At 57.2% G+C, this 24,356-nt stretch overlaps 8 protein-coding genes across 8 annotated transcripts; 5 read left to right on the forward strand and 3 right to left on the reverse strand.

Annotated features, from left to right (window-relative positions):
* Window positions 1–789: 789 nt before the first annotated feature.
* Window positions 790–7,970, forward strand: DCS_02170 (myosin class II heavy chain; the record flags this gene model as incomplete). The annotated part of the gene is made up of 2 exons (XM_040799499.1): window positions 790–987; window positions 1,080–7,970. The coding sequence occupies 2 exons, from the start codon at window positions 790–792 to the stop codon at window positions 7,968–7,970; spliced, it is 7,089 nt and encodes a 2,362-aa protein (XP_040660382.1).
* An 844-nt stretch (window positions 7,971–8,814) lies between these two features.
* On the reverse strand, window positions 8,815–10,969 carry DCS_02171 (signal sequence receptor alpha subunit; the record flags this gene model as incomplete). Its single annotated transcript, XM_040799500.1, has 3 exons — window positions 8,815–9,060; window positions 9,144–10,658; window positions 10,733–10,969. The coding sequence occupies 3 exons, from the start codon at window positions 10,967–10,969 to the stop codon at window positions 8,815–8,817; spliced, it is 1,998 nt and encodes a 665-aa protein (XP_040660383.1).
* Window positions 10,970–12,031: 1,062 nt separating this feature from the next.
* Window positions 12,032–13,266, forward strand: DCS_02172 (uncharacterized protein; the record flags this gene model as incomplete). The annotated part of the gene is made up of 4 exons (XM_040799501.1): window positions 12,032–12,310; window positions 12,416–12,617; window positions 12,707–13,032; window positions 13,105–13,266. The coding sequence occupies 4 exons, from the start codon at window positions 12,032–12,034 to the stop codon at window positions 13,264–13,266; spliced, it is 969 nt and encodes a 322-aa protein (XP_040660384.1).
* A 570-nt stretch (window positions 13,267–13,836) lies between these two features.
* DCS_02173 (uncharacterized protein) lies at window positions 13,837–14,669 on the forward strand (the record flags this gene model as incomplete). Its single annotated transcript, XM_040799502.1, has 2 exons — window positions 13,837–13,935; window positions 13,995–14,669. The coding sequence occupies 2 exons, from the start codon at window positions 13,837–13,839 to the stop codon at window positions 14,667–14,669; spliced, it is 774 nt and encodes a 257-aa protein (XP_040660385.1).
* A 963-nt stretch (window positions 14,670–15,632) lies between these two features.
* On the reverse strand, window positions 15,633–17,060 carry DCS_02174 (2-oxoisovalerate dehydrogenase alpha subunit; the record flags this gene model as incomplete). Its single annotated transcript, XM_040799503.1, has 2 exons — window positions 15,633–16,406; window positions 16,470–17,060. 2 exons carry the CDS (start codon window positions 17,058–17,060, stop codon window positions 15,633–15,635), a joined length of 1,365 nt encoding a protein of 454 aa, XP_040660386.1.
* Window positions 17,061–18,230: 1,170 nt separating this feature from the next.
* DCS_02175 (uncharacterized protein) lies at window positions 18,231–18,488 on the forward strand (the record flags this gene model as incomplete). The annotated part of the gene is made up of 1 exon (XM_040799504.1): window positions 18,231–18,488. The coding sequence occupies one exon, from the start codon at window positions 18,231–18,233 to the stop codon at window positions 18,486–18,488; it is 258 nt and encodes an 85-aa protein (XP_040660387.1).
* Window positions 18,489–18,980: 492 nt separating this feature from the next.
* On the forward strand, window positions 18,981–20,029 carry DCS_02176 (putative COQ5-ubiquinone biosynthesis,methyltransferase; the record flags this gene model as incomplete). The annotated part of the gene is made up of 2 exons (XM_040799505.1): window positions 18,981–19,258; window positions 19,372–20,029. The coding sequence occupies 2 exons, from the start codon at window positions 18,981–18,983 to the stop codon at window positions 20,027–20,029; spliced, it is 936 nt and encodes a 311-aa protein (XP_040660388.1).
* A 453-nt stretch (window positions 20,030–20,482) lies between these two features.
* On the reverse strand, window positions 20,483–22,653 carry DCS_02177 (ser/Thr protein phosphatase; the record flags this gene model as incomplete). The annotated part of the gene is made up of 2 exons (XM_040799506.1): window positions 20,483–22,338; window positions 22,401–22,653. 2 exons carry the CDS (start codon window positions 22,651–22,653, stop codon window positions 20,483–20,485), a joined length of 2,109 nt encoding a protein of 702 aa, XP_040660389.1.
* Between the last annotated feature and the right edge of the window lie 1,703 nt (window positions 22,654–24,356).

Below are 24,356 nucleotides of genomic sequence, written 5' to 3' on the forward strand. Positions count from 1 at the left end.
CACTTGTGTGAGCCGGCGTCCCTTGTAATAGCGCTTCCCCATATCGAAAGAAAAACCTGCTCCCATAGTCCAATGAAACCATTGGCGGGACAAGCGTTAGTGCACGTAAACGTTCGTTGCCGTTCCTGCTGGAAACCCTATCGACCTGGACAGGCTTGGATTGGGCAGGGAAGCATGCACTTGTACAACTAATTTACAGCAAGCACAAGCACCGGTACACGTGTTTAACTTGCCCGTGCATGTGTAGGTGTACATGTACTTGCCACTACGTAGGCGCAGTGTACGCTGTACATGTACTTGCCGCACAACTACTGTACTGTCCATGTCCAGCATTACAGCTACACCTACTCCGTACTGTCATGTACTGTAGGTACTTGCTTCCTCCTCACCCAACTAAATGTTGCCCCAAAAGTTCATTAGTCTAGCACCCACACGACATTCGTCCTAGCCTCCTGAGTCCTGACTCTGACCCGCGTCGACCATTCATTCCACCACCCTCGTCTCGCTGCCTTCCCCTTCCGCATCTCACTCGCCAGCCGTCACCATATCGCGGTCCGATGAGTGCGACCGCTTTGACTCATCCTTCTCCTCATCCTGTGCTGTTTCTTCTTTTCTGATGCCGTCGCCGGTCTCCTTCTAGATTTGCCCCCCCCCCCTCCCCCCTCCGTGGAGGGAATACCAAAAGCACCGTCCCTCGACCGGCGCGAGTGCTGCTGGAATTTCGCCGACAGGCCCTGGCCGACCCTATCCCTTGCGTCACCTACTCGCCAGTATCGCTTGTCCTTGTACATGTACAAGGAAACGCTGGGAAACGCGTCACGTACCTACATCCAACGGCCTGAGTTACAGGTCTTGGACTCGACCACGCATCGAGTTGGACCCGGCTCGACTCGATTCGCGACGGCAGAGACTCAGCGGCAGGCGACAGGACCATCGTCTGCGCTGATCTCGCTTGGTAAGTTCATCTATCCATCTCAGTCTGCACCTGTCCGTCCGAGGCGGGAGGGAGAGCGGCCCGTTCGCGAACGAACGTGAACCGAGTTGACAATGACTGACCCGTACGCGTCCCTGCACTGCAGACTCTCGCAAAAACGTCGCCGCAAAGTTCGTTGGCGGCCCCTGGTCCTCGTGCGTACGCACAGGACGGCGGTAGTTCCTCACTGGAACGAGAGCCGTCACAAACGTCGCCCGCCTTGTCGACGGCATCCACGGCCGACCTTGACGACGACATCGAGTCATCCCCCTCCCTTCCGCCGCTGCCCGCACCGCGGTTGCCTGGCCGAGTTGCCGAAATACTGAGGACCCCCCCTGTCGACGCAGGCGAGTTCGGCACGGCCAGCTGGGGCTCCCCGTACCCGCGGACCGATCACAATCTCCGCCGTCTGAGCCTCAGCAGCGAACCTTCCGACGACTCACCAATCCATCACCTGACAATCGATACTCCCTTCCTGCGACAGCAAGTCGCCTCTGACCCGTCCGACACCGAGCCGCAGACCTCGATCAGTGCTGCTGCCGCCGTGCTCGCCAACCGAGTTCGGCGACAAAATAGTCGCTTGACCGAGGACTGGATTCGTACCCACACAACCGGAATTGCCAACGCGGAACCAAAGCACTGGTTCAGCGAGGGAAGCGACTCCGAACACTCTTCGTTGAGTGGCTCCGAGCCTGCTTGGCTGAACGATAGCGACGCCCGCACCCCCAAGGCAGCTCGCAAGGCCAACTCGCAGCCCGCAAGACCGCCGCGCTACCCGCGTGCGCCATCCAGCGTCGAGACGTTGAAGCCTGGGGACTCCTTCAGCTTGAAACCGGGCGAGATGATCGACCTGGTCACCATGGAAGAGTCCACGCCGGTGCCTGCGTGGGATTTCCCCTCCGACTCGTCTCAGGGAATTGGAAAGCAAGATTCCATCCCAGAACCCGAGTCGTCGACCCAGCCCACGACAGAGGTCATGAACAAAGGACCCGCAACGCCAGTCAAGGCCGTGCAGAGGCCATTGCCCGAGGAGCCCGCCGCACCTGCTCGAACGAGGAAAAAGCTGCCGTGGAAGGGCAAACACATCGTCATCATGCTCCCCCGGGACGACCAACGTGGACAGCCAGGGAAGAGCCCTATGCCTCTGCGATCCGACGAGATAAGGAAAATGTTTGAATCGTGGAAGGAGCTGGGCTACGGTGTCGACGGCTTTGATCTCGCAGTCGACGGCTTCCAGCCCCCAGACACCGACGATTCTCAAAGTCGTTCAGGATGGCCCGCACACGAAGATGTCATCCAAGAGCGGGCCACCGGCAAGTACCCGGTCATGCTACCGGACCTGAATGGTGAGTTTGGTGCTTCGTATCTACGGCACCCACACACTGACAGACGCAATTTGATAGCATGGAAAAACTATGTTGATGAGCTCCAAGAGACCAAGCTGCGTGCCTTGGGTGTCTTTTCCGCCGAAGAAGAGCCAGAAGAGCCATCAATTTCTCCCCTTTTGACGAACCCATCGCGGCAGCCATCGGCCCAATATCCTCCCCTACCATTCTCGCCCCCAGTCCCGGCCTCGTCCGCCTCCAGCAACCCCGCCATCTCCGGGTATCCATTCCCCGGGCAGCTTGTTCCGATTTCTCCGAGCCCTGGCCTTTCCTCTGGCGCCTCCCCGGTGCCATTTGCTACTGGACCTGGCCAGTTCAACTCTCGCCAGTCCGTCTCACTGCCACCGGCCGGCTCTGCCTTCCACCGACCAGCGCAGTCGCCTCCGGGGTGGCCTACTCAAGCCGGTATACTGCATGGTTTAAGCCGGCATGAGCCAACTTCCCTGAGCAATCTCGATGGCATCCTCTCGCCCCAGTCGCCCTATGGACTCGATGGCCTGCTACAAGCTGGGAGCCCTGCCTTCAACTTCCCCCAAAGGCGTCAGTCGTTGCAATACTCGCCGGAGCTGCTGGGACAACATCCGGTGGGTGCCATGGCCTCGCCACGCCTGCCTGAAGTGCATGAGGATATCGAGATGTTTGAGAAGAGCTCGCCTGAGAGGCCAGTGCTCGCCCAGCCTAACTCGGATAGTCTCCAGGCGGAGATTGATGATGCCGAGTATCACTTGGAAGAGCAGCTCCGCCATCAACTTGAACACGAGGACTACAGCCCCCACACGACCGAGGACCCGGCTGCTGGCGCCGACGCTCCGGCTTCACCGCATTCTCGCGGTGCATCTGCTGACCTGGATGTGACCAAGTCGTCTGCCCACGAGCCTGTTGATGAGCCCCTCGTTTTGCACCATCCACGACCCCATAGCCGAGGCCACTCGCTGTCGCAGAACTTCTTCCGAGATCACGGTGAAACGCAAGCCGAACCAGCTCGGAGTGACGTTGTTCGGCCTGGTGATTTGATAAGCATTTCTGAGAGCTTTGAGATTGACCAGTCCCAAGAAATGGAAACAAACCTGAGCAATTTTGGAACCCCGATCACGACATTTGGCTTTACCGCCGCCCCGGAGCACCAGCGGGCCTTCTCGTCCACGGACAACCCTTGGCAAGAGGCAGAGCCGCCGACAAGCTCTCGGCGAACAAGCCATGCCAGCAAGCCATCCTTATCGAAGCTGAATGTCCAAGCGCCCGAGTTCAAGTTCAATCCCGCAACCTCTTTCACTCCTGGCCAGTTCAACTTCTCGGGCAACTTTCAACCTGCCGCCTTTCAGGCAGGGCACGTGGCGGGCTCGCCCTCAGTCCAATCTCTTGCATCACAAGCCAGCAGCTCATCCAAATTTCATGCGACGGCCCCGTCCTTTGCCCCAAGCCAGAGCGACTTCAACTTCTCCATGTCTGGTCCAAAGTTTCGACCGGATGCCCCTTCCTTCACGCCCTTCCAATCTCGCTTTGGATCTGCCGCCAGTTCGGCTGGGACGGGAGATGATGGCATCGACAAGCGAAACTCCATCTTTGGGAGTATCAACTTCCAGTCCAACGACGTTGCTAAGCCTGCCAAATCGTCCAAGGCTATTCCGATTGTTAGACCATCCAGTAAATCGTCTGCGAAATCAGTTCTGTTTTCCACCCCAATCGATGGCTTCTCCGAGGGTCCAGACGGCCGTCCAGTTAACGATTCTCGAGTCAAGCGGACCAAAAGCGAGGCTCTTAACGGCGATGATGTGCCCCTCTTTGCCGATCGACCTGGTACTGACGTCTCTGAAGATGAGCCTGCCGAGGACGCGAATGACGATCGTCGCGACGCAGAAAGGTCTCCCCGAGTTGATACTTCGATTTCGTCTATGGTGGCCTTGGATCAGATGAGCTCACAGGCCACACCTTTCACTCCATCTGAATCGTCACCAGCCGAGAATGCCAACACATGGTCGCCCTTTGAATTTGACAGCAAGCGCGAGGCCCAGAATTTCAGCGAGTCTCGGATTTTTGGCGATGATACCTTCAGGTTGCGCCAGAGCTCAGCTCTGTCTGCTACGGCTGCGTCGTTTCAGCCCACCAGCGCCAAATATGAGGATGATCAAGTTCAGTATGAAGTTGTCGAGCCTGTCATCACTGGGGCTTCAGCGACAGCCGATTCTGAAGGCAGCGAAGATAAAATTACTCGAAACGGCCTGGAAGCGTCACACATTACTTCGCCATCGCCAAAACTCGGGGGGTTGGCGGGTTCCCGCTTCGCTAGGGACCCATCGCCAGCGTCCTCGGAAGAAACAGAAATTATAAGGACCGTTGAGGAAGCCCCCGGCTGGCAGGCCATGCAGGCTCCTGTTGGACAACCTATTGACATTTCTAATGCTCGTGAACCAACTTTTGAGGAGATCGATGCAGTCATGCAACATCTCGAGAATGACCCTTCGATGGGAGTGAATAAGTCTAAAGCAACGAATTCCCCTTGGCAACTCCGGTCTACTGTCGACGGCGATTCCCCCAGCCACGGCCAGCAATCCCCTGTAGACCAGCTCGTCAGGGATGGAAATAATCACACGCCTCGTCAACTCGCATCTCCGTCTAATGCTGCACCGGTTGTCGATACCGAATTAGGGGGTTCGTTCATCATCCCATCCATCAGCCCTTGCTCACCCCACCCGGCCAACGAACTCACCGGAGCAGATATTGACATCGCGTCTAACAATTGGGAAGCTCCTTACCCCCATGGCGAGCATGTGAAGCTTGAGAGCAACTCTCATTCCTTTGACAGTCGCATTTACGAGGCCTTGAGCAGCTTGCTCGCCTCCAAACTGGATCCAATGGAGAAGAAATTGGCTTCCATTCAAGTGACCATGGCCTCCAAGTCTCGTCGCACTCCCTCACTCCGCGACGTGCGCAGCATCTCAGGTGAGATACAGGAGAGCGACGCCGATGACGAGGACGAAGAGCCGATGACTCGCCGCTCTGTCAGCCCGCGTAAGGATCGCCGAATGGATCATATTCGCCTTGCCGTCATGGACGCCCTTGCATCGCAGGGCATGGCTGCCTCTGCCACTGGCAGGGAATCGCTGCACAATGAAGATTCCGTCCTGAGAGCGCTGGAGGACATCAAGGAGCATTTGACCGCTTCCCTTGGCACAATTGCTGAAGGGCAAGCTAAAGTGTCCAGTTCAGGGGTTACAAGCCGGGACATGCCCGCCTCGGTGGCCGATGAGCAACTCCAGAGCAAGGTAGATGAGCTGCCAACGACGGTTGGTAGTTTCGAGCAACGGTTGCACCAGGAACAGCTCAAAATCGAGAAGGAAGCGACCGAGCGCAGAGCAGCTGAAGATGCCGCGGCCGAGCTTCATCGCAAACTCCAAGCTGCCGAATCTCGCGTTGAGGCGGAAATTATCAACCGAAGCGTTTTCGATCAGCGTGTGTTAGATTTGGAGGAGCGTTTGAGACGACAGGAAGCGATATGCGAGGAGGAAATCAAGAATAAACGTGATGCGGAAGATAGGCTCGCCGAGGTTCAGCGTCTGCTGAAGATTTCGTCCGAGGAAGAAGATCGCCTAAAGGGAGTTGTTGATGAGAGGGATGAGAGAATTCGGTCTCTCGAGCAGTCAAGCGGCAAATCTGCCATGCGCATGGCCCTTCTCGAGGCTACTCAGACCAACTCAACTCAATCACAGTCGGAAATGACCAAAAAGCTCAGTTCTCTGGAAGTCGACCTGCTCAACGTCCGCCAAGACAACAACCACTGGCGATCCGAGGCCGAGAAAGCAGACGAAGCCGCCCGTCGCACTGCCGGTGAGCTGGCTCAAGTATCGGAGGAGAATACGCGTCTGCAGAAGTCGCTCATCGCGCTGACTACGCAACTCGAAGAGAACGAGCGCTTGCGCGAGTCATGGCGCTCTAAATTCATGTCTCTCCAGGAAGACATGGGCAAGGCTGCTCATCAGGTTGCGGAGGAGAACGCTCGTCGCGTGAAGAAAGACCAGACCATGTTTGCTAGACAAGAGGTCCTCGACGCCAGGTTGCAGGCTGAAGCGAAGACCCGCGAGCGCCTGGAATTGGAGATGGATCGTCTCCAAAATAACGAAATATCAGGCATGCGAGCCGTCAAGGAGTGCAAGCGCCTGGAGGGCCTGTTGGTCGAACTGAACACCGAGAACCACAAGCTGCAGCAGGCGGCCTCTCGTTACCGGCTCGAGTTTGAAGAAGCTAGAGAGTCTGGCGCCAGCGAAGTTAGGCGGACCAGCGTGGCTCTGCAGATGGAGATTGACACCGCCAACAATCAGGTCAATGTCATTCGGGAGGAGCTCGAGGAGCAAAACGCCAAGCTGCGAGCCGAGCTGGATAACGTCAAACTAGATGCAGACACTGCCAAGGCACAGAACGAAATGCTTCTCGAAGAAGCTCAGACAACCAAGACGACCGCAATCGATGAGCTGAAACGCAAGTACGACAACAAGATGGAAGATGCACAGGCTCGCTTCGAGCGCCAAGTCAGCAATGCTGCCGAAGATGCACAGCGGACTGAGCAACAGCTCCTGGAGCGCCTAAGCCTGTCCTCTTCCAAGATTGAACATCTTCAGGATCGCGTCGTTCACCTAGAAGACAAGCTTGAGATCGCCAGGGAGGCAGCTTCGGCGGCGGCGCAAGCAGCCAAGTCTGCCAGTGTTGAGCCGGGCCAAGCCCGCGAGGCTGTGCAGACCACTCAGCCGGCCATGAATGAGCCCGCTTTGCCCGAGAAGATCTCGCCGCAGGCTCTCCGAGAGTCCATTATGGTCCTTCAGGAGCAACTTCAAGCTCGCGAGCAACGAATCGAATCGCTTGAGCAAACTGTTGCCGAGTCTGACCCCGACGCGGTGTCGAAAATATCTAAGCGCGATGATGAGATCAATTGGCTTCGCGAGCTGCTTGCCGTGAGACATGCTGACCTTCAGGATATCATAACCGCTCTTTCCGGCGACAACGACGGTGTCGAGCGCGAGGCAGTCAGAGATGCAGCAATCCGGCTTAAGGCAAATCTCCAAATGGAACAGCAGGAGCGCGAGAGGGCCGCGAACGGCGGCTCCTCCATCTCTCTGCCCAACCTTGCCCAGAGCATCCAGGCTGCGACGCCTCGGGTTGCCCAAGCTGTTGGCCCTATCGCAGCTGCATGGGGTAATTGGCGCAAGTCGAACCAGCCAGCGTTCCGTAGCCTCTCGGCTGCCTTAAACTCGCCTACTGGGACTAACAGAACGCCGTCTAAGAGCAGGGGCGGACCGAGCTCTCAGAGTCTTCTTGGGGGGCTCCTCACACCACCAGCCTCCGGCCCGCGTCAGGCATCCCTCATGGAGGGCGGCAGGCCTCAGCCGACAGCGTTTTCTAGCACCGGCCGCCGTTACACGTCCCAGGGCGGTGTCCCACGCCATGTCCGGGGTGGGTCGATGGCCTCTTTCCGCTCAGACCAGATGCCTGCTGCCCAGGAAATGTCTTTCCAAGAACGACGGGAGCAGCCCCAGACGCCGCCTATGGCACGCAAAAGTGGCTACGACTCCGACGCTCAACCGGGCGACTTTGATGATCACGACTTCTTCGAAGACGATTGAGGCCGGTCTATGACGGCCTTGCGCTAATCGACAGGCTCTCCATCATCATGGATGCCGACTCGTCTCAAGAGCCCTTTCATTTGTCTATGCTTTGTTTCTGAGAGAACAACACAAAAGCTTGCCGGTACGACTAGTATCTGCAGCTTCGCTTCGCTTTACTGTCCCGTCATCTTGTTTCTTCATCCCACCAAGCCGCGAAATTCCTTTTCGCCGACTCTACCTACAAAGATACCCCCTTGGATTGGTTGCACTTCTTTCATCGCCTTCGATTCTAGACCGCGGCGTTACGGCCCCAACATATAGCTTATACACACCAGTTGTGCCTCAGATTGAACACTTGCACTTAACATCGAACGGGCATGATTTCCATCTTTTTCTTCGGCTTTCTCCAACCCCTTCTATTCCTTTTGCCTGTGAGACGGATGCATAGCGGGGAGACCGGTGGGTGGATTAGACTGCTCGTCTGGCCGACTGACTGCAGATTGAGACACGTCTCCGAAGAATGGATGCACATATATAGTAATTACCCAATTTTGAAACACCCCAGTGCGGCATGCGGATGTGATGCGGCATGTGTACGAAGCATGGCTGGCTGCGTCGATTTGCGAAGTGCCCAGCTTTGATTGTGTCATGACCACTTCCAAGCGGGGTGTGCATAAATTTGTACAACTACACATGGTCTTTGCCGACATAACGTAGGATAACTCGACCAGAGCACATGGTCTTTGCCGACATAACGTAGGATAATTCGACTAGAGCACGTGGTCTTCGCCGACATAACGTAGGATAACTCGACCTGAGTTCGACCAAGAAAGATCAATTGCGACAGGCAACGTTGTCGACTTCAGGTGCTGCTCAGCAGCTTCTCCACGGCCCACTTGACGGAAAAGTTGCGCAGGTCGGAATAGTGCTGGCCGACACCGACGAACAGGACGGGAACGTTGGTGGCGTGGACGAGGCTGACAAGCGTGCCGACCATGTCACCGACGGTATCGCATTTGGAGATGATAAAACCGTCGAGGGAGCGGTGGGCGCCAAAGGCAGCGTTGAAGTTGCGTGCCTGGGCGACAGAGTCGGTGCCGACGAGGGCCTGAAGACGGAGGTCCGTTAGCACGTTCGCAAGGTCACAAAACGAAGGATATGGGGCCACAAGGGGAACGAGGTGTCGCGTACTTCGCCGACCATGAGGATCTTGTCAGGTTGGGCAAACTTGGCAAACTTCTCGAGTGAGGACATGAGCCGTTGGTCGTTGTGGCGACGACCGGCCGTGTCGATGAGAACGACGTCGTAGCCTTCCTGGGCGGCATAGGAGACGGCATCCTTGGCCACGGCGGCAGCGTCCTTGCCGTAGCCCTTCTGATAGAGCTCGACCTGGCCGCCCTCGCGGATGGTTAGCTCCTTGAGGTTGCGAACGTGGACGGCGAGCTGCTCGACGGCGCCGGAGCGGAAGGTGTCGCCAGCAGCAACGAGGACCTTGTACTTGTTCTGGAGGAGGAAAAAGCAAATTTTGGAGAGGTTGGTCGACTTGCCGACGCCATTGACACCGACAATAGAGATGACATATGGCCGGGCTGCGCGGAGAGAGGTGGCAAGCGGGGCCGCGATGGAGTCGATTTCGCGGAGGAGGTCGAGGGAGGACGTGGGCGTCAGCATTTTGGTGAGGGACGACTCCATGGCCGTCTGGATCTTGGAGTTGATGCCTTCGAAGTTGCCCGTCCTGACGCCGATCAGCTCCTTTCCAACGCCCTCGCATAATCGGACGGCGGCCTCGCGGGCCACATTCTTCTTCAACAAATGCTCTTCCATGCCCTTCATGGCTTTGTCCAGGTCGTCCTTTGTCAAGGTCTTGCCCCCGACGACGTTTCGGAAGAGACCGCTGATGGCGTTGACGCCCGACTCGATGAAGCTTCCTCCGCGGCCCGAACGCGCAGCCGCAGCCTTCTCGGCCTCGGCAGATGCCAGCATACTGTGGACTTCATCGCCCAGGTCCCTGAGCACAAACTTGCCCTTGCGCAAGGAACCCCAGGTGGTAGCGTCGACGGGGTCAACGGCGGTCGACCGGCCGACTGCCTCCATCTCGGAGTCACTCGTCGCGTTGGGCTGGCCAGAGTAGTCAAGCTGGACGTCGTCGTCGTCGCTGGCCTCGTGGGCAAAGCCATCAGCGTCCCATTTGCGCCCCTTCTTGGCCGTCTTGGACCCCTTCTTCGGCTTGCTTGACGATTCATCGCTTGAAGAGACGGGCGCAGAGGCCGCGTTCTTGGCTTTACGAGCCCGGCGCGACATCTTGGCAACAGGGCCAGGCTTGGCAACGACTAAGCTTCCCGGCGTTGAGGCGCGCGATGTGGCCAGAGCGGCTATAGGAGTAGAGCCATCTACATTCGATATCTCGTCCTGTGCGCTGCTTTTGAGTGATCGGCCTCGGTAGGTGAGCCCGGGTGTTGGAGGCATAGCATCGGGTGACAAGCCGGGCGACGAAGGGTCTTGCTGCGGGTGTGATGTAGGGTTGGCGGCTTTTGACGAGTCCAGTTCTTGGAGTTGCTGGTCAAAGTAGTCGTCAAATTTGGTACACTCGACCATGGTTGTGTGTGGTTTCTTGAGCTGCTCGCCGTAGAGCGAGACGAATATGGTGCGGATGTTGTCGACGAGCTTGTCAACCCAACTAAGATGAAAGAGCGATCGATAGACAGCCTTTAAGAATATTAAGCCGACTTGTCTGCTATTTCGACCCCTCGGAGGACGGCGGACGGGTAGGACGAACTTACGACGAAGAAGACGCCGAGCTCCTTGACAAGGGTCCATTTCAGAATGTGCTGGTCGCTTTTGTACGGAGGATTCTTGGCTGCCGACCGGGCATCGTCGCCGATGGCTGAGACGCCATGTTTCTCTTCGATAAAGATGTCGGAGATGAAGCTGTTGATGACGGATGGGTTGACGGGGGCATATGTCCTGGACCAGAGGACGACGCCCGACGCGGTGATGATTTCGAACGAGTCCAACATGGCTTGGCTGGTCGGGGCGGCGCTTGAGCACGCACCGCACCAAAGCAAAGCTTTGCGAGATGCGAGAAATAGGTAGGAGGAAGCGACCGATATAAGAAGGGGGTGTTGTTGGGACGGCTTGACTGAGGCCGCAGGTCGCAAGTTCGCAGCAGCAGTCCAGCTGGAAGGAGTCCCTGTGCTCGTCGCTGTTGCTGCCGGGGTGGAGGGGATGGGAAGATAACGATAAGGCACTCCCTTTCCCTCCCGTAAGTACTCCGCTCACTTACGCCGTACAGTACAAAGTGCTTATTTTCACTGCGGAATTTTACTTGCATGTGTACGGAGTATTAATACTGCAAGTACTATTATTCTGTTCTTTGTACTCCGTATATATGCACATATCACAAGCAGAGTACTCATGCACAGCAATGGTTTGCATGCTCTTGGTCAATGTGCATCTGAGTGTAATGTGTACTTACTGTGTTAACATATGGTGTACGGAGTACTCCGTATCCTGTGTTTCTTGTAAGTATTTACGGAGTAATTACTGTACATGCTGCAATACGCCGTCCCAGTATGTACTGTACATGTGCTGTACAAGTAATACTATGTGGAGTCATGTCGAGGGCTGGAGCCATAAGTACTTGCGAGGCTCATTCCGATCACGTGGTGATTGGCAAAGGTCCCCTGTTCGGAACTAGTTCCACTGTGCTCTGTACTGTACATACTTAAGTACTTATACAGTACCTAGTAGCTACAATAAGTACTTAGCACAAGTACCTACTACGATATCTGTACTAGTCAAAATTCGTACCTAGTAGCTAATATTGCTAGGTACTGGTGTGCTGTCCTTTGATGACGCGCAGCAGCACCGAGTCTGTGACTACACACCCGACACCGGGCAAATCTACCTACAAGCTAATACCAGCAAAGGCTGCGCGACGAGACAAACCCTCTCGTCGTCTGCCTCAATCCCTACCACCCATCTCAACTTTTTGCCCTCAACCCCAACCTCGCCACCGGCCATCGTTGCCACCCTTTTCTTTCTTTTCGTCAGCCAAACAAACGCCGACCGGTCCTGCCATGCACCGAGCGTCGCATGGGCCGTCGCCCCCGTTGCACCACCCCGTGCCGCAACATGTTTCCACAGTCCCCCAGCTGCGATCGCCTCCGCCACCGCCGGGCTCTGCCTCGTCGTCGCAGCAGCAGGGCTACGGAGGGACTCCCTATCAGCAGCAAGGCGGCTCCGTCGGCAACGTCTTCGGTGCATACGGCCAGTTCATGAACGACCCGACCGCTCAGGTTGCCGCCCAGTTCGGCCAGACAGCTTTCAAGCATGGCCAGGAATACGTCGAGCAAAATGTAGGTAGCCTAAAAGTCCCTCCGTTGTGCCCCCCCCCCCCCCCCCCGAAGCTGCCGTCGAAAGAGATTTTGCGCTGACCTCGTTGTCCTTTCCGTACTCTGTAGTTTGGCCGCTTCGTCAACGTCTCGGCCCTGAAACACTACTTCAACGTCTCCAACTTCTACGTCGTCAACAAGCTGTTCCTCGTCCTCTTCCCCTGGCGGCACAAGCCATGGTCCCGGAAGCAGACGGTCGGCGCCAACGGCCAAGAGGGCTGGTATCTACCACCGAGGGAGGATATCAACAGCCCCGACATGTACATTCCAGGTCGGTTGCTCGGTCCCTCATCGGTCTCTGACCGGGTGCATGGATGCTCGCGCACGTGCGGGAGGTGGCTGATGCTTGCTTGTCTACAGTCATGGCCTTGGTCACCTACATCCTCCTCTCGACCCTCATCGCCGGGCTGAGGGGCCAGTTCCAGCCGGAGCTGCTCGGCTACACCGCCACCATCGGCATGGTCGCTGTCATCGTCGAGATTGTCGCCCTGAAGCTCGGCTGCTACCTCCTCAGCATCTCCAGCCAATCCCAGCTGTTTGATCTCATTGCGTACTCCGGATACAAATTTGTCGGCATCATCGTCACCATCGCCGTCTCCGAGCTCTTCAGTGGAGCCAAGGGCTCCGGCGGCTGGATCGGCTGGCTTGTGTTCTTCTATACCTTCCTCGCCAACTCCCTCTTCCTGGTACGTTGATCGCCCGCTCACCCGATCTCGGATGCCAAAAAGACGTGTCGACTGATGAATGCCGATTGCCAGATGCGATCGTTGAAATACGTTCTTCTCCCCGAGAACTCTGGCAATACGTCGGGCCCGATGCAGACCGATTCGCGCGCCAAGCGCAACCAACGCACCCAGTTCCTCTTCTTTTACTCTTACGTCGTTCAGCTCTTCTTCATGTGGCTTCTGACCCGATCTTGAGCGAGCGATTCTGCCTATGTACTGTCCCCCCTGACGGGCCGGGGCGGAAGGAAGGAATGTCGAGATGAGGACTCAAAAGCATAGAGGGACGGAGGGACGAGGGGCAGGCTTAATCATGATAATGCATCGTTTGAATGACACATGAAGAAGGGGAAGCCGCCAGTGGATTCGTGGCCCGGGAGCGAACGGGCGTCGACGACGGTGAGTCTATTTAGACAGCGCAGCGCCAACTAGCTCCATGCTCTACGCTGCAGGTGTGCTATTTCACCACGTGCAGATGAAAATCCATGTGACGACCCGAAATCAAATGATCCCTTTTTCCATCCAAGAAGTGTCCCTTTAGGCCCCAAATAGTGTCATCCACGACGGGTGCGTACGTCACCAAACTCCGCAAGGCACGACGGAAATGTGATGCGCACCGGTTGACCAACACGTGACGCATCCAAATCCCCCCCCCCCCCCTCCTCCTCTCCGAATCCCCGGATCCTCGGGCGAACCCGCCGATCCATCGTGCATCGTGCAATAATCGGTCGTGCGCTCCGTGTCTAATTGCAGTAGATATTTTCAAAAATGGCTCCACGACCCATCGTTGCGGCGACGCTGCAGGCCGCCATGTTGGGTGCCATTTCCAATGTCCTTGCCCAGTTCATCACGGCGAGCAGGACAAAGGTGAGGCCGGGCGTTGACGAGTTGAGCCGAGCGGGATGCTGACCGAGACCGGCGAACAGACCGAGTTCTCGATAGACTGGATTCCTGTCCTCCAGTTTCTGCTGTTCAGTACCGTCAACACGCCTCCCAACTTCCTCTGGTTCGTCATCGCGCACCGCCATCCCCGACTCCCCTCCTCTGCCCAGTCGTCTCGTGACTCACCCTCGCGCAGGCAGGAATTTCTCGAGTCCACCTTTCCCGCACGCCCCCAACCTCTGTCTTCCTCTGGAAATGGTCGGGCCAAGGGCAAGCAGCAAGGGCGTAAGGGGCAGTCGGACCGGAAGCCAGAGCAGGTTGTGCGGGAAGAAATCCCCTTGTCCGTCCGCAACACAGTCATCAAGTTCGCCCTTGACCAGACCATCGGCGCCGCTGTCAACACGCTCCTCTTCAGCACCTTCATGCGCGCCCTCCACGAAGCCATGCACCCAGTCCCACGCATGACCAATCTCTTAAAGGCTGTTAATTACTGGACCGCCCCGTCGGCCATCGACTTTTCTCGCGTCGACGGAAGCGCCGTGTGGGAAGCGGCGCAGGCTGAATTCTGGTCCATCGCCTTTGCTGGCCTCAGGTTTTGGCCCTTTGTCAGTCTGCTGAACTTTACCGTCGTCAAGACGGTCGCTGGGAGGAACCTGGTCGGTTCACTGGCTGGCGTTGTCTGGGGGGTTTACATGAGCATGGTGGCGGCCGCTCAGTAGTCTCCAACTTTCCCTTCGCCTTTCATACGCGGCGGTTGTCCTTGGCACCTTTACCGGGCCCGACTATGTCAGCATTCGTCTTATTTTCCCTTGGATATCGAGATGTGCGTGCAGCATGAAGATGAAAGAATGGATGGCGCGGACGTTGATGGGAGAGCGGGCATCGTGCTGCTTTTGGAACGCTGGCATCATAACTACAGTGAAGCAAATAATGTGACGGAATACAAAATAGCGTACTTGCCGCGCTGATTTGTCGCCATCTCGTCGCTGTCCATCATGGGCTCAGGCCTGTCATGTGACGGACCTTTATGGTGCAGGCCATTGACCGGGCAATTTCACGCGTGGCGTGTAGGGTATTACTCAGTAATACTGACTGGCCGTACGGAGTACTTGCACTTGCATGCAAAGTTTATCCGGTAACAAACGTGCTAATCGCTCGGGACTTTGGCAAAGCCGCTTATCGTTCACTTCATCCCATCGCCGACGTAAGTTGCTCTGCAAATGCACGCAGGTTGCAGTGCGGACTGCTCATCATCATGCCCAATTATGAACCGATGGATGTAATTACTAGGAATCATCATGTCGATTCTTACACAAAAACTTGCTTCATGGTGACGTCATCACAAACAGGCCATCCGTGTGGTCCCTGAACAACCCCCCCCCATAAAAGCGCACCGACGGCGTGTGTCGTTCCCGCCGCTACATGCCGCTTTTCTAGGGCACCATGTCCACCGCACAACGCAGACGTCCGGTTTGCGGACGATAACATGGTAGTTCATGGACAGCGAATAGGGCCGGCGCGTGGGTTCGTCGTGGTCATTTGCTGCGTACACGCTCCTTGGCGACCAGCTACTTACTTGACCCAAAGGCAAGGCAAGAGCATGACACCGAGTGATGCAGGACACGGCCAGCGCGCTCGAGGCCCAATCCTGACCTAGCCTGCCCTCGTGGCGGCTTTCTTTCTCAGGGATTCAACGTGTCCTTGCCCCCGTCGTACTCGCCGACTTCGTACTCGTCGGGGTACTTGTCGAGCATGTCCTTGAGCTCAAGCATCTGGGCCTTCAGATCGTCCGTCAAGTCCTCGTATATGTCCTCGAACATGGTTCGCAGCGCCGGCTTCTTCTCCTTCTCGGCATCGGAGAAGCCCTTCAGGATCTCCTTCCTCAGGCCGTCCCGAGCCTCCTTCTCCTTGGCCTCATCCCAGCAGCCCTTGGCCTCCATCCACTTGCGCATCCGCGTCAGCGGGTTGTCCCTCCTCTTCCAGTCCTCGACCTCGACGCGGGCGCGGTAGGCAAACGAGTCGTCCGAGGTGCTGTGGTGGGAGACGCGGTAGGTCATGCATTCGATGAGGACGGGCTTGCCGCCGTCCTCGAGGGCCATCTCGCGCGCCCTCTTGGTCGCCTCTCGGACGGCCCAAATGTCGTTGCCGTCGATGCGGATTGTGTCGATGCCGTAGCCGATGCCCCGGCTGGCGATGCCGTCGCCGCGGTACTGCTCCAGCGTCGGCGTCGAAATGGCGTAGCCGTTGTTTCGGCAGATGAAGACGACGGGGCACGATCGCGTGGCGGCAATGTTCATGGCCGCGTGGAAGTCGCCTTCGCTGGCGGCGCCCTCGCCGAAGAAGCAGACGGCGACCCTGGCCTTGGAGCTCGGGTCCTGCAGCTTCTGCAGCTTCAGCGCGTAGCCGGCTCCGGACGCTTGGGGCATCTGCGTCGCCAGCGGCGAGGATATGGTGTGCTGCGAAGCGCCGTCGGTCAGTCAGAGGGACGATGGAAGGGAAGACCCGAGGGGGGGAGGTACAATGTTCAGCCGGCCACTGCCGTAGTGAATGGGCATGTTCCGGCCCTTGCCGGAATCGTCCTTGTTCGCGAACAGCTGGGACATGAATTCCTTGGTCGTGAAGCCCCTCTCCTTGAAGAAACCCTGCTCTCGGTACTGGCAGAAGACGGGATCGTCGGGGTCCAGCACGCTCGAGCTTCCGACGCTGACGGCCTCCTCGCCGGCGCTGACCATGTAGAAGCTCAGGCGGCCCTGGCGCTGGGCGTCAAACATGATCAAGTCCATGATGGAGATGTAGAGCATGTCCTTGTACAGCTTCACGATCTGCTCGTCCGATATGTCGGGCCGGAAGGACCCATCGACGACGACGCCATGCTGGTCAACGACCCGGTACGTCGGCAGCGCCTTGTACGACTCGGGCACCTCGTACTGGAGCGTGTTGGTGAAGGCGCTCTTGAGGGCGCCCGGGAAGGAGACGTAGTCGGAGTGCGGCGGTTGGGACACGCTGCTGGCGGCGCGGACGAAGCTGAAGAAGGGTTGCCCGTACGGCCTGGCCATCGACACCGAGGCCGCCCTCCGGGCGGCAATCCGTCCAAGGACGCGGGGCTTCATCGAGGGAGCGAAACGGGACGGGTCGGATGAGAATACGGGCGTCTGCGTTGGAGAAGAGGTGGGAAAGTCCACTCCCACTCACTGTCTTGGAGTTGGCGCGCTTCGAGCTTCGAGGGGGGAGCTGCCATATTAGCCAGCCAGCCTGCCGCCGTAGGCCAAGGGTTGAGCCGAGGGAACCCGCGCACCCACTCAGCCGAGGGCCTCGCCCGTAACAAGCAACACTTGGACGATAATACTGTACAAGGAAGCATGATCTCTCCAATTCCGAACCGTCCGCCCCGACTCAGAGTAGTATGAAAATCGTCTCGTGCCAGATTTCTTCCATGTGTCGCTTTTTTTATAAAAAAAAAATAGGGTTGTCCGTCTCTTGTCATCACTCTCGGTATACTTACCGCAAACATGGTTCGTACATGGTACTTGCTGGTCGTACGGTATTACTGGTTAAACCCAGCAGTAGCAGTTGTACAACTAATAGTATTAGTAGTAGGTAATTATGCTCTACGGAGTACAACAACAGAGTATGTACTCCGTAATTTACCCACCACCTAACCGATGGCACTGGTCGTACAGGGTATTACTTCAAGGTATGCCAATATAGTACTTAGCAGCAAGTCCTAGTAATTCCAATGGCGCTCGCAGATCCTACTACTACTTAGTTGTCATGCCCACCATCGGCGATCACCTCAATGTACGGCAAGGATTAGCATTCATTCTTGCTCATTCACTCATGGGAGGGCCAGAGGCAATTTGAATTTTTTTGGCTCTACTTTGTATCTTCGGGACGCCGTGTGTCTCCTCAAGAGTCCCTACGTGAATGCGGCGCGCGGGCAATGGTGGACTGAACATGGCAATCATGCAACGCAACAACGCTGGCCTCTGAATTGATCCCATAGCAACGGAACAGAACGGGAAGCAATGATATGCCGGGAGTATTTGAGCTGTTCAAAGGCTTAGAAAAAGAACGGGGATCCTTGTTTGAACTGCTCTGCAGAATCATCAGATTCACCCGGCTTCCCTTCTTCCTGCTGTTCCTTGCACCACTCTCGAACGCACTCGCACTCACAGATCCATATCCTGATCGGCCCTCCTCAATCCATCGCAAAGAACAAAAATCTCCAGCCACAACGCGAGGGACGAGAGCAAGTGTCGTAGCGACTGCAGCACATCATTATGGTGTTGCCCAACGTGCAGATTGCCCTTCTCATTATCGGTCTTGTCATTGGCCTCGGGGCGCTCTTCTGGTTCGCCAAGAGGAAGATCCGTATCTTTGTCAACCACCTTCGCAACTGGAATCAGGATCCTCCCGATCAGATTCATCAGCCTCAGCCGCCACCGGATTCGGAGGTGGCCGAGTCTGGGGCCGAGTCTGCTGCCGAGTCTGCTGCCGAGTCTGCAGTTGACACTGCGGCTGCCACGAGCAGCAAATAGCCCGAATCTGTCAGTTCAACCCCCTCTATCGCTCTCTCTCCAGCCTGCTGTACCCTTCCTTTGCGTCGGGACTCTTTGCGAGACGAAGAATTACTCCATCCGACGACGACCACGCATGCAGGGGCATAAACTCCGTACTGTACAGAGTAATAACTACATGCGATTGACTACTTGTATGGACGGGCTTGTACCACCATATGCTACGCTGTACACTCTGCGGTAGTGACGGCTTCGGGGCAGCATCCAGGTAGTGAAGGAATGGGTGGGTAACATTTAGATCGCCGTGCAGGGAATAGTGTGGAGAGGGTGGCGAGGAAAAGCTGGCGAGCCACAGTGGCTGGCCCAAGAGTTCCTCCACCTCCCTATTGGCCGGCCATTCACTGCTCCTGCTGGCTGATGAAGTTTCCCGTCGCAGCCTCGTCCAAAACTGACAAGGCTCCAGACCAACGACTGTCACCAGCTCGGAGCCGACTCGCGAGCCGTTCCTTCATCATGGTCGCCCGTCGAGCTCTTTGGAGCTGTACCCGCAGTGCCCCGAGGCCTTGTTTGAGTTTTGTCGCCAATCCCTGCCGTTCCTTTTCCGCCAGCCATGGTCGCCGCCTGGGCCCCTCCGGCCCTACGCCAACGTCGAATCGTGAAACGCACTTTGGCTACGAGACCGTCACCGAGAGCGAGAAGCAGCAGCGCGTCGCCGGCGTCTTCTCCAGCGTCGCCGAGTCGTATGACAAGATGAACGACCTCATGTCCCTCGGGGTCCATCGGCTGTGGAAGTGAGTCTCCATCCATCCTCCATCGCCAAAACCACCACCCCCCACCACTCCCGCCTCACCTTGTAGTGAGATGCATAATAGACACTGACATGGGCTCTCTCCGGCGCCCGTAGGGACTACTTTGTCTCATCTCTCAACCCCGGCGCGACGAACCCGATCGGAAGACCGCAGCAGATCCTCGACGTCGCCGGCGGCACGGGCGACATCGCCTTCCGCATGCTCCAGCGTGCCCACAACCTCAACGGCAACCCCAACGTGCACGTCACCATTTCCGACATCAACCCCTCCATGCTCGCCGTCGGCCGCCAACGCTCCCTCGCCCTCCCCGCCTCCCACCAGTCGTCTCTTTCCTTCCTCGAAGCCAACGCCGAGGTGCTACCGCCGTCGATCAAGGACAACTCCCTTGACCTCTACACCGTCGCCTTCGGCATCCGCAACTTTTCCAACATCCCTGCCGCCCTGCGCGAGGCCCACCGAGTCCTGAAGCCCGGCGGCGTCTTTGCCTGCCTCGAGTTCTCCAAGGTGGACAAGTTCCCGCTCCTCAACGCCGTCTACAAGCAGTGGTCTTTCAGTGCCATCCCCCTCATCGGCCAGCTCGTAGCGGCCGACCGCGATAGCTACCAGTACCTCGTCGAGAGCATCGAACGATTCCCGAGCCAGGAGGAGTTCCGGGACATGATTGTCGACGCCGGCTTTGCCGTCGCTGGAGAGGGTTACGAGGATCTGACCGGAGGCATTGCAGCCATTCACAGAGGCATTAAGCCGCTATAGGTACATGGGGTCTTGCCCCCCCTCTCCTGCCCGCAATGTGAACATGGTGTACGAGTAGCATGCAAATACATATTTTCAAACTCCGTGTATCGCAGGACTTGGCCTGGCCCTTTAGCACAATCACGCATTGCTTCGGACAATTGGCGGCTCGCGTTCTCAACCGTCCCGTTGCTATACACACGCCCGAGCTCCAAAACGAATCGCAAGAAAAACGGTCGTCCCCGCCATATCAACCCATCGGTGGCCGGAATTCTCCTTCGGTACACGTACACAGAAACGCATCGTGGACCCAAACGGCCCTTCGTGATTTGCTCAACCTTGCTCCAGAGCTAGAATCACATGGGCCGAGAGAGAGAGGCCGAGAACATGGCGAGGGTCCAGCATCGAATTTGCCGTTCAGGTGGAAATCCCCCTTCGCATCAGGAGACGCAACAAATCGGCGCCGGGCTGAAATCATTCCGCAGCCGGCGTGGATGGTGCGGGCGAGGACGCGCCAGCCTCGGCCTTCAAGCCGCTTCGGCCTCGACCGCCCCGGCTCCTCTCGCCACCCCTGCCGCCTCGGCCGCCACGGCCGCCGCGTCGCGTGCTCTCGGAGTCGCTGGCGCCCCCAGCGCTTCGGTAGCCACTCGCCGAGGAGCCTCCTCGCGGGTTGCCTCCCCAGGTGCCGGCGCCTCCGCGGTTGTTGAACGGCTTGCCTTGCTGCTGGTAGACGCGGATGAGCGGCTTGGATCGGTCATCCGGGTTTTTGGCCTTGAGCTCGGCAGGTAGCCTTGCGAAGACGGCATCTCGGTCGTCGGTGCTTTTGAAATGGACAACCTTGTTCTGCGCGCCATGCTTGTCTACCCTCGTAATCTTGCCTTTGCTCTCGTCGTCGAAAAGGTCCCGGCATTGCTCCTCGCTGCCGATGTTCATGACGAACAGGCCGATCAAGTCGGGTGCTTGCGCCTTGCCCGCACCAGGCTCCGGGCCGTTGGCGGATCCGTTGGCGGCCGCCGTCGACTTGTCCGAGTCTCGTCCCGCCATGCCGGCGGAGCCCTGGCCGGGCTGGGGAGAGGCCGGCGTTTGCGTTCCCGGCGTGGAAACGGTCGCCTTCGGTGGCTGGCCCGTCGAGGGCTGTCGGCTTGTGGGCAGGGGTGCCGCCGTCTGCGTCGACGGTGCCGGTGCGGACAGGCTACCGGCCGACGCGGGCGGCGCGCTGGTGGCGGCGCCCGACTGTTGCTTCTGCTGCTGCGCTCCGCGGTGCGAAAAGTTGAATCCTTGGGCGCGCATCTCGGTGCCGATTCGACCGTCTTGAATCTCGAGAACGAGGTAGCCGAACGCGGCGTCGGCGAGGTTGAAGTTCCACATGTTCTTGAAGGCGCTCTCGTCCACCTGTCCCAGTGAAGCCTGGTTGCCGGCAGCGGGTCCGCCAAAGGGGTTCCCGCCAGCCGCCGTCGTGGGCATCTTCTCGACGAGCTGAAGAGCATTCTTGAGGAGGTTTTGCTGCGCCTCGTTCTGCTGAATGGCGGGCTGGACTTCGCCCTTGACCGTTTCCCAAACGTCGTTGAAGGACGCCTTGGAAGCGGCAAGCTTTCCGCGGTAGTGATCTAGCGTCGGGTTCACGCTGAACTCGTTGTAGGAGCTTCCGTATCGGAAGTGGAGACCGGCCGAGATGGAGAAGTCGGCTTTTAGCGTCACGGAAAGCTGGTTCAAGATGCCCTCTCGGGCCGGGGATGCGTGCGTGATGAAGATGCGGGTTTCGGTGGGGTCGTAGACTCGATGAGCCGTGTCGATGAGCTCTCCCATCTGCAGCAACGTCGTCCACATGGTGCCCTGCCCGCCAGCGATCGTGGTACGCCCCTCGCCATTATCGAACAGCTTGTGCATGACGACGGCACCTCCGAGTCCGAGCAGTCGGAGCTTGACGCCGCCGATCTCGAGGAGCATGGAGCGAGCTTCGTCGATGATGTGGAGGTTGGGCACCTTGTACTCGGAGGATCTGAACTTCTCCAGCACGCGGACGTCCTCGCACGCACCCCAGACGGTGTAGACGGGGACGTCCAACTTCAGGGCGCCGCTGAGCAGCAGAGGCAGCTCCGACAGCGGAAGCTCGCTGGGCGAGAATCGACTCTTGACGGAGCCATTTCCTACTTGCTGAACGGCCTTCTTCACCGATTCGGAGATGAGTGGCGAGTATTGGGCCACGTGCTTGAGGGTCTTCTCCACGATTCGCTCGAGCGAGGAGTCATCGTAAAAGCCAAAGTCGCCCGTGTGGATGATGTGGTCGGCTCGTGCCTGCTTCGCAAGATCGTTGAGAGAGCTCAGGTTTCCTGCGGACAGCGTCAGCGACCAGGCAGTCCTACGACGGAACGGAACGGCCGCCGGCACCAACCTCGAACATCGGCGATGCAGAGAATCCTGATGGGACCGGACTGGATAACTCGGCCCTGATTAGGCAAGAGAGGGGCGGTACCCGGCTGAAGGCCAGAGCCACCGTTTTGCAGATAGCCCGGGTTGTTGTATGGGCGCGACTGAGAACCATTAGTTACGTTGCGTGCTCGGCCGCCGATCCTCCACCACGGAGCCAGAAACTGCCCCGTCGCAAAACGCGAGGCCATCATGGGAGTGGACTCGCTGGCAAACATGACTGATCTTCTGCTACCCCAAAAACAGGTGCGAGCGGGATGGGTGGTGGGAGGAATAGGGTGAGGTGATGTGACACTGGCTCGGACGAGCGCGAGAATGGAGGGAGAAAATTCGATTCCATCTTCTGCACCGCAGTTGCACGGGCACCAGAAAACGACTCGCCGCCGGATCTCAACAACTATCCAGGTGACACTAGGCAGGAGCGAGGGGATGCAGAAGTTGGGCAACTCACAGCAGCCATGATTCTACCGAGGGATCGATCAAACGCGCTCGGCGTGTGCGAGGAAGGAGTCGTCGATGATGGAGGAGGGAGCAGCGTTCGCGGGCAGCAACGAGGAAGGTAAGAAAGAAGCCCAGGCGAAGTAGGGTCGGGTATCAAGCGGATTACGGTGAGAGGCGGAGGCGGATGGGTGAGGGCGAGATAATGATGGAGGTAGATTTCGCAGCTAGGTCGCAAGGCTGGAGATAATTTTCTGGACGCGGGCTCCTCGTTGGCGGTTCGTTGGCGGGCTTGGTGAGAACGGGGGGTTTTGCTTGCTAGCAACCTTGAACTCCTCGCTGCTGTTCTGCTGCTGGCACTAACAGTAGGTACAGGTAAGTAAGTACCTTTGCAAAGTGCCCAGCATTAGTGGTAGTACATGCACTGGACAATGGGCACCTTGTATGAGGTACCAGGTATCAACGGTACAGCACAGGTGAACCCAGCAGTTTATGTACACATGTACATGAGAGGAAATAAGCAGGGAGTACTCCGTACTCCGTACGAGTAGGTAATAGAAGTACTGTTCTTGGTATTAGTGAAGTACATTTGCTAAGCACACTATCAATAATGCTGCACACCTGCTCATAGCGTTATTAGTACAGCACATGTACTCTGTTGTAGCGCCCCTGTGTAGGTACTTGAAGCTGCAAAGCAAGTCTGCCACTACCATCTCAAATTCGAGTCGTTCAGTGTTATGCCTGTTTTGGACTAGCTCGTTATGTAGCTACTTGTACAGTGTTGTCTGCCTAGCAGTGTCTTGGTTGGAACTTGCATCTGATGGTACTTGCTGTAGAGTAAATGCACGAGCGTGCAATAGTATTTCTGCAGTAGTCGAAAGGCAAAGGGAAAAATTGAGGTTGCTGCAAGAGTACATGCCCTCACTCCATGCCAAACATTGATTGCCATGAAAGACGAAAGTCATCATCAACCATCTTCAACTGTGGGGCGGGAAGCTCCTATCTTGGTGTTTTGATCACCCAGTCAGTCACGCGTTGGGCCTATCGTATCCTCCTAGGCATACTCAACATGATCCTATTCTTGCAGCTGGTGCTTGCTGTATTGATGCCCTACGCTCACATGCAATCACAGCTATACTTATACAGGCTGTACAGTACGACGTACTGGTAAGAATGATATACATGTGTTCATGTGCTCGTGCTGTGCCGGGACAAACTCCAGTTGGGCGATGATACTCACCCGCGCGTATTTATGTATGATGCCCCCCCCACCCCACCCAAAATCGCCCTTGCATATCGGCTGGTCTGGAATACTCAAGAAACTGATGTCCCTGAGGAGACGTATCGAAGAAAACGTGTTGGACATTAAAGTGTGCGCACATGTGTAGACCAACCGGATGTCACTATCCAGTAATACTGACACACGCACTGTTGATTGAAACAGTGCCATGTGTCATTACATACCTGGATGTTTACGGAGCAC

This window comes from Drechmeria coniospora, chromosome 01, assembly GCF_001625195.1.
Source record: "Drechmeria coniospora strain ARSEF 6962 chromosome 01, whole genome shotgun sequence".
In the NCBI taxonomy this organism is placed as follows: domain Eukaryota; kingdom Fungi; phylum Ascomycota; class Sordariomycetes; order Hypocreales; family Ophiocordycipitaceae; genus Drechmeria; species Drechmeria coniospora.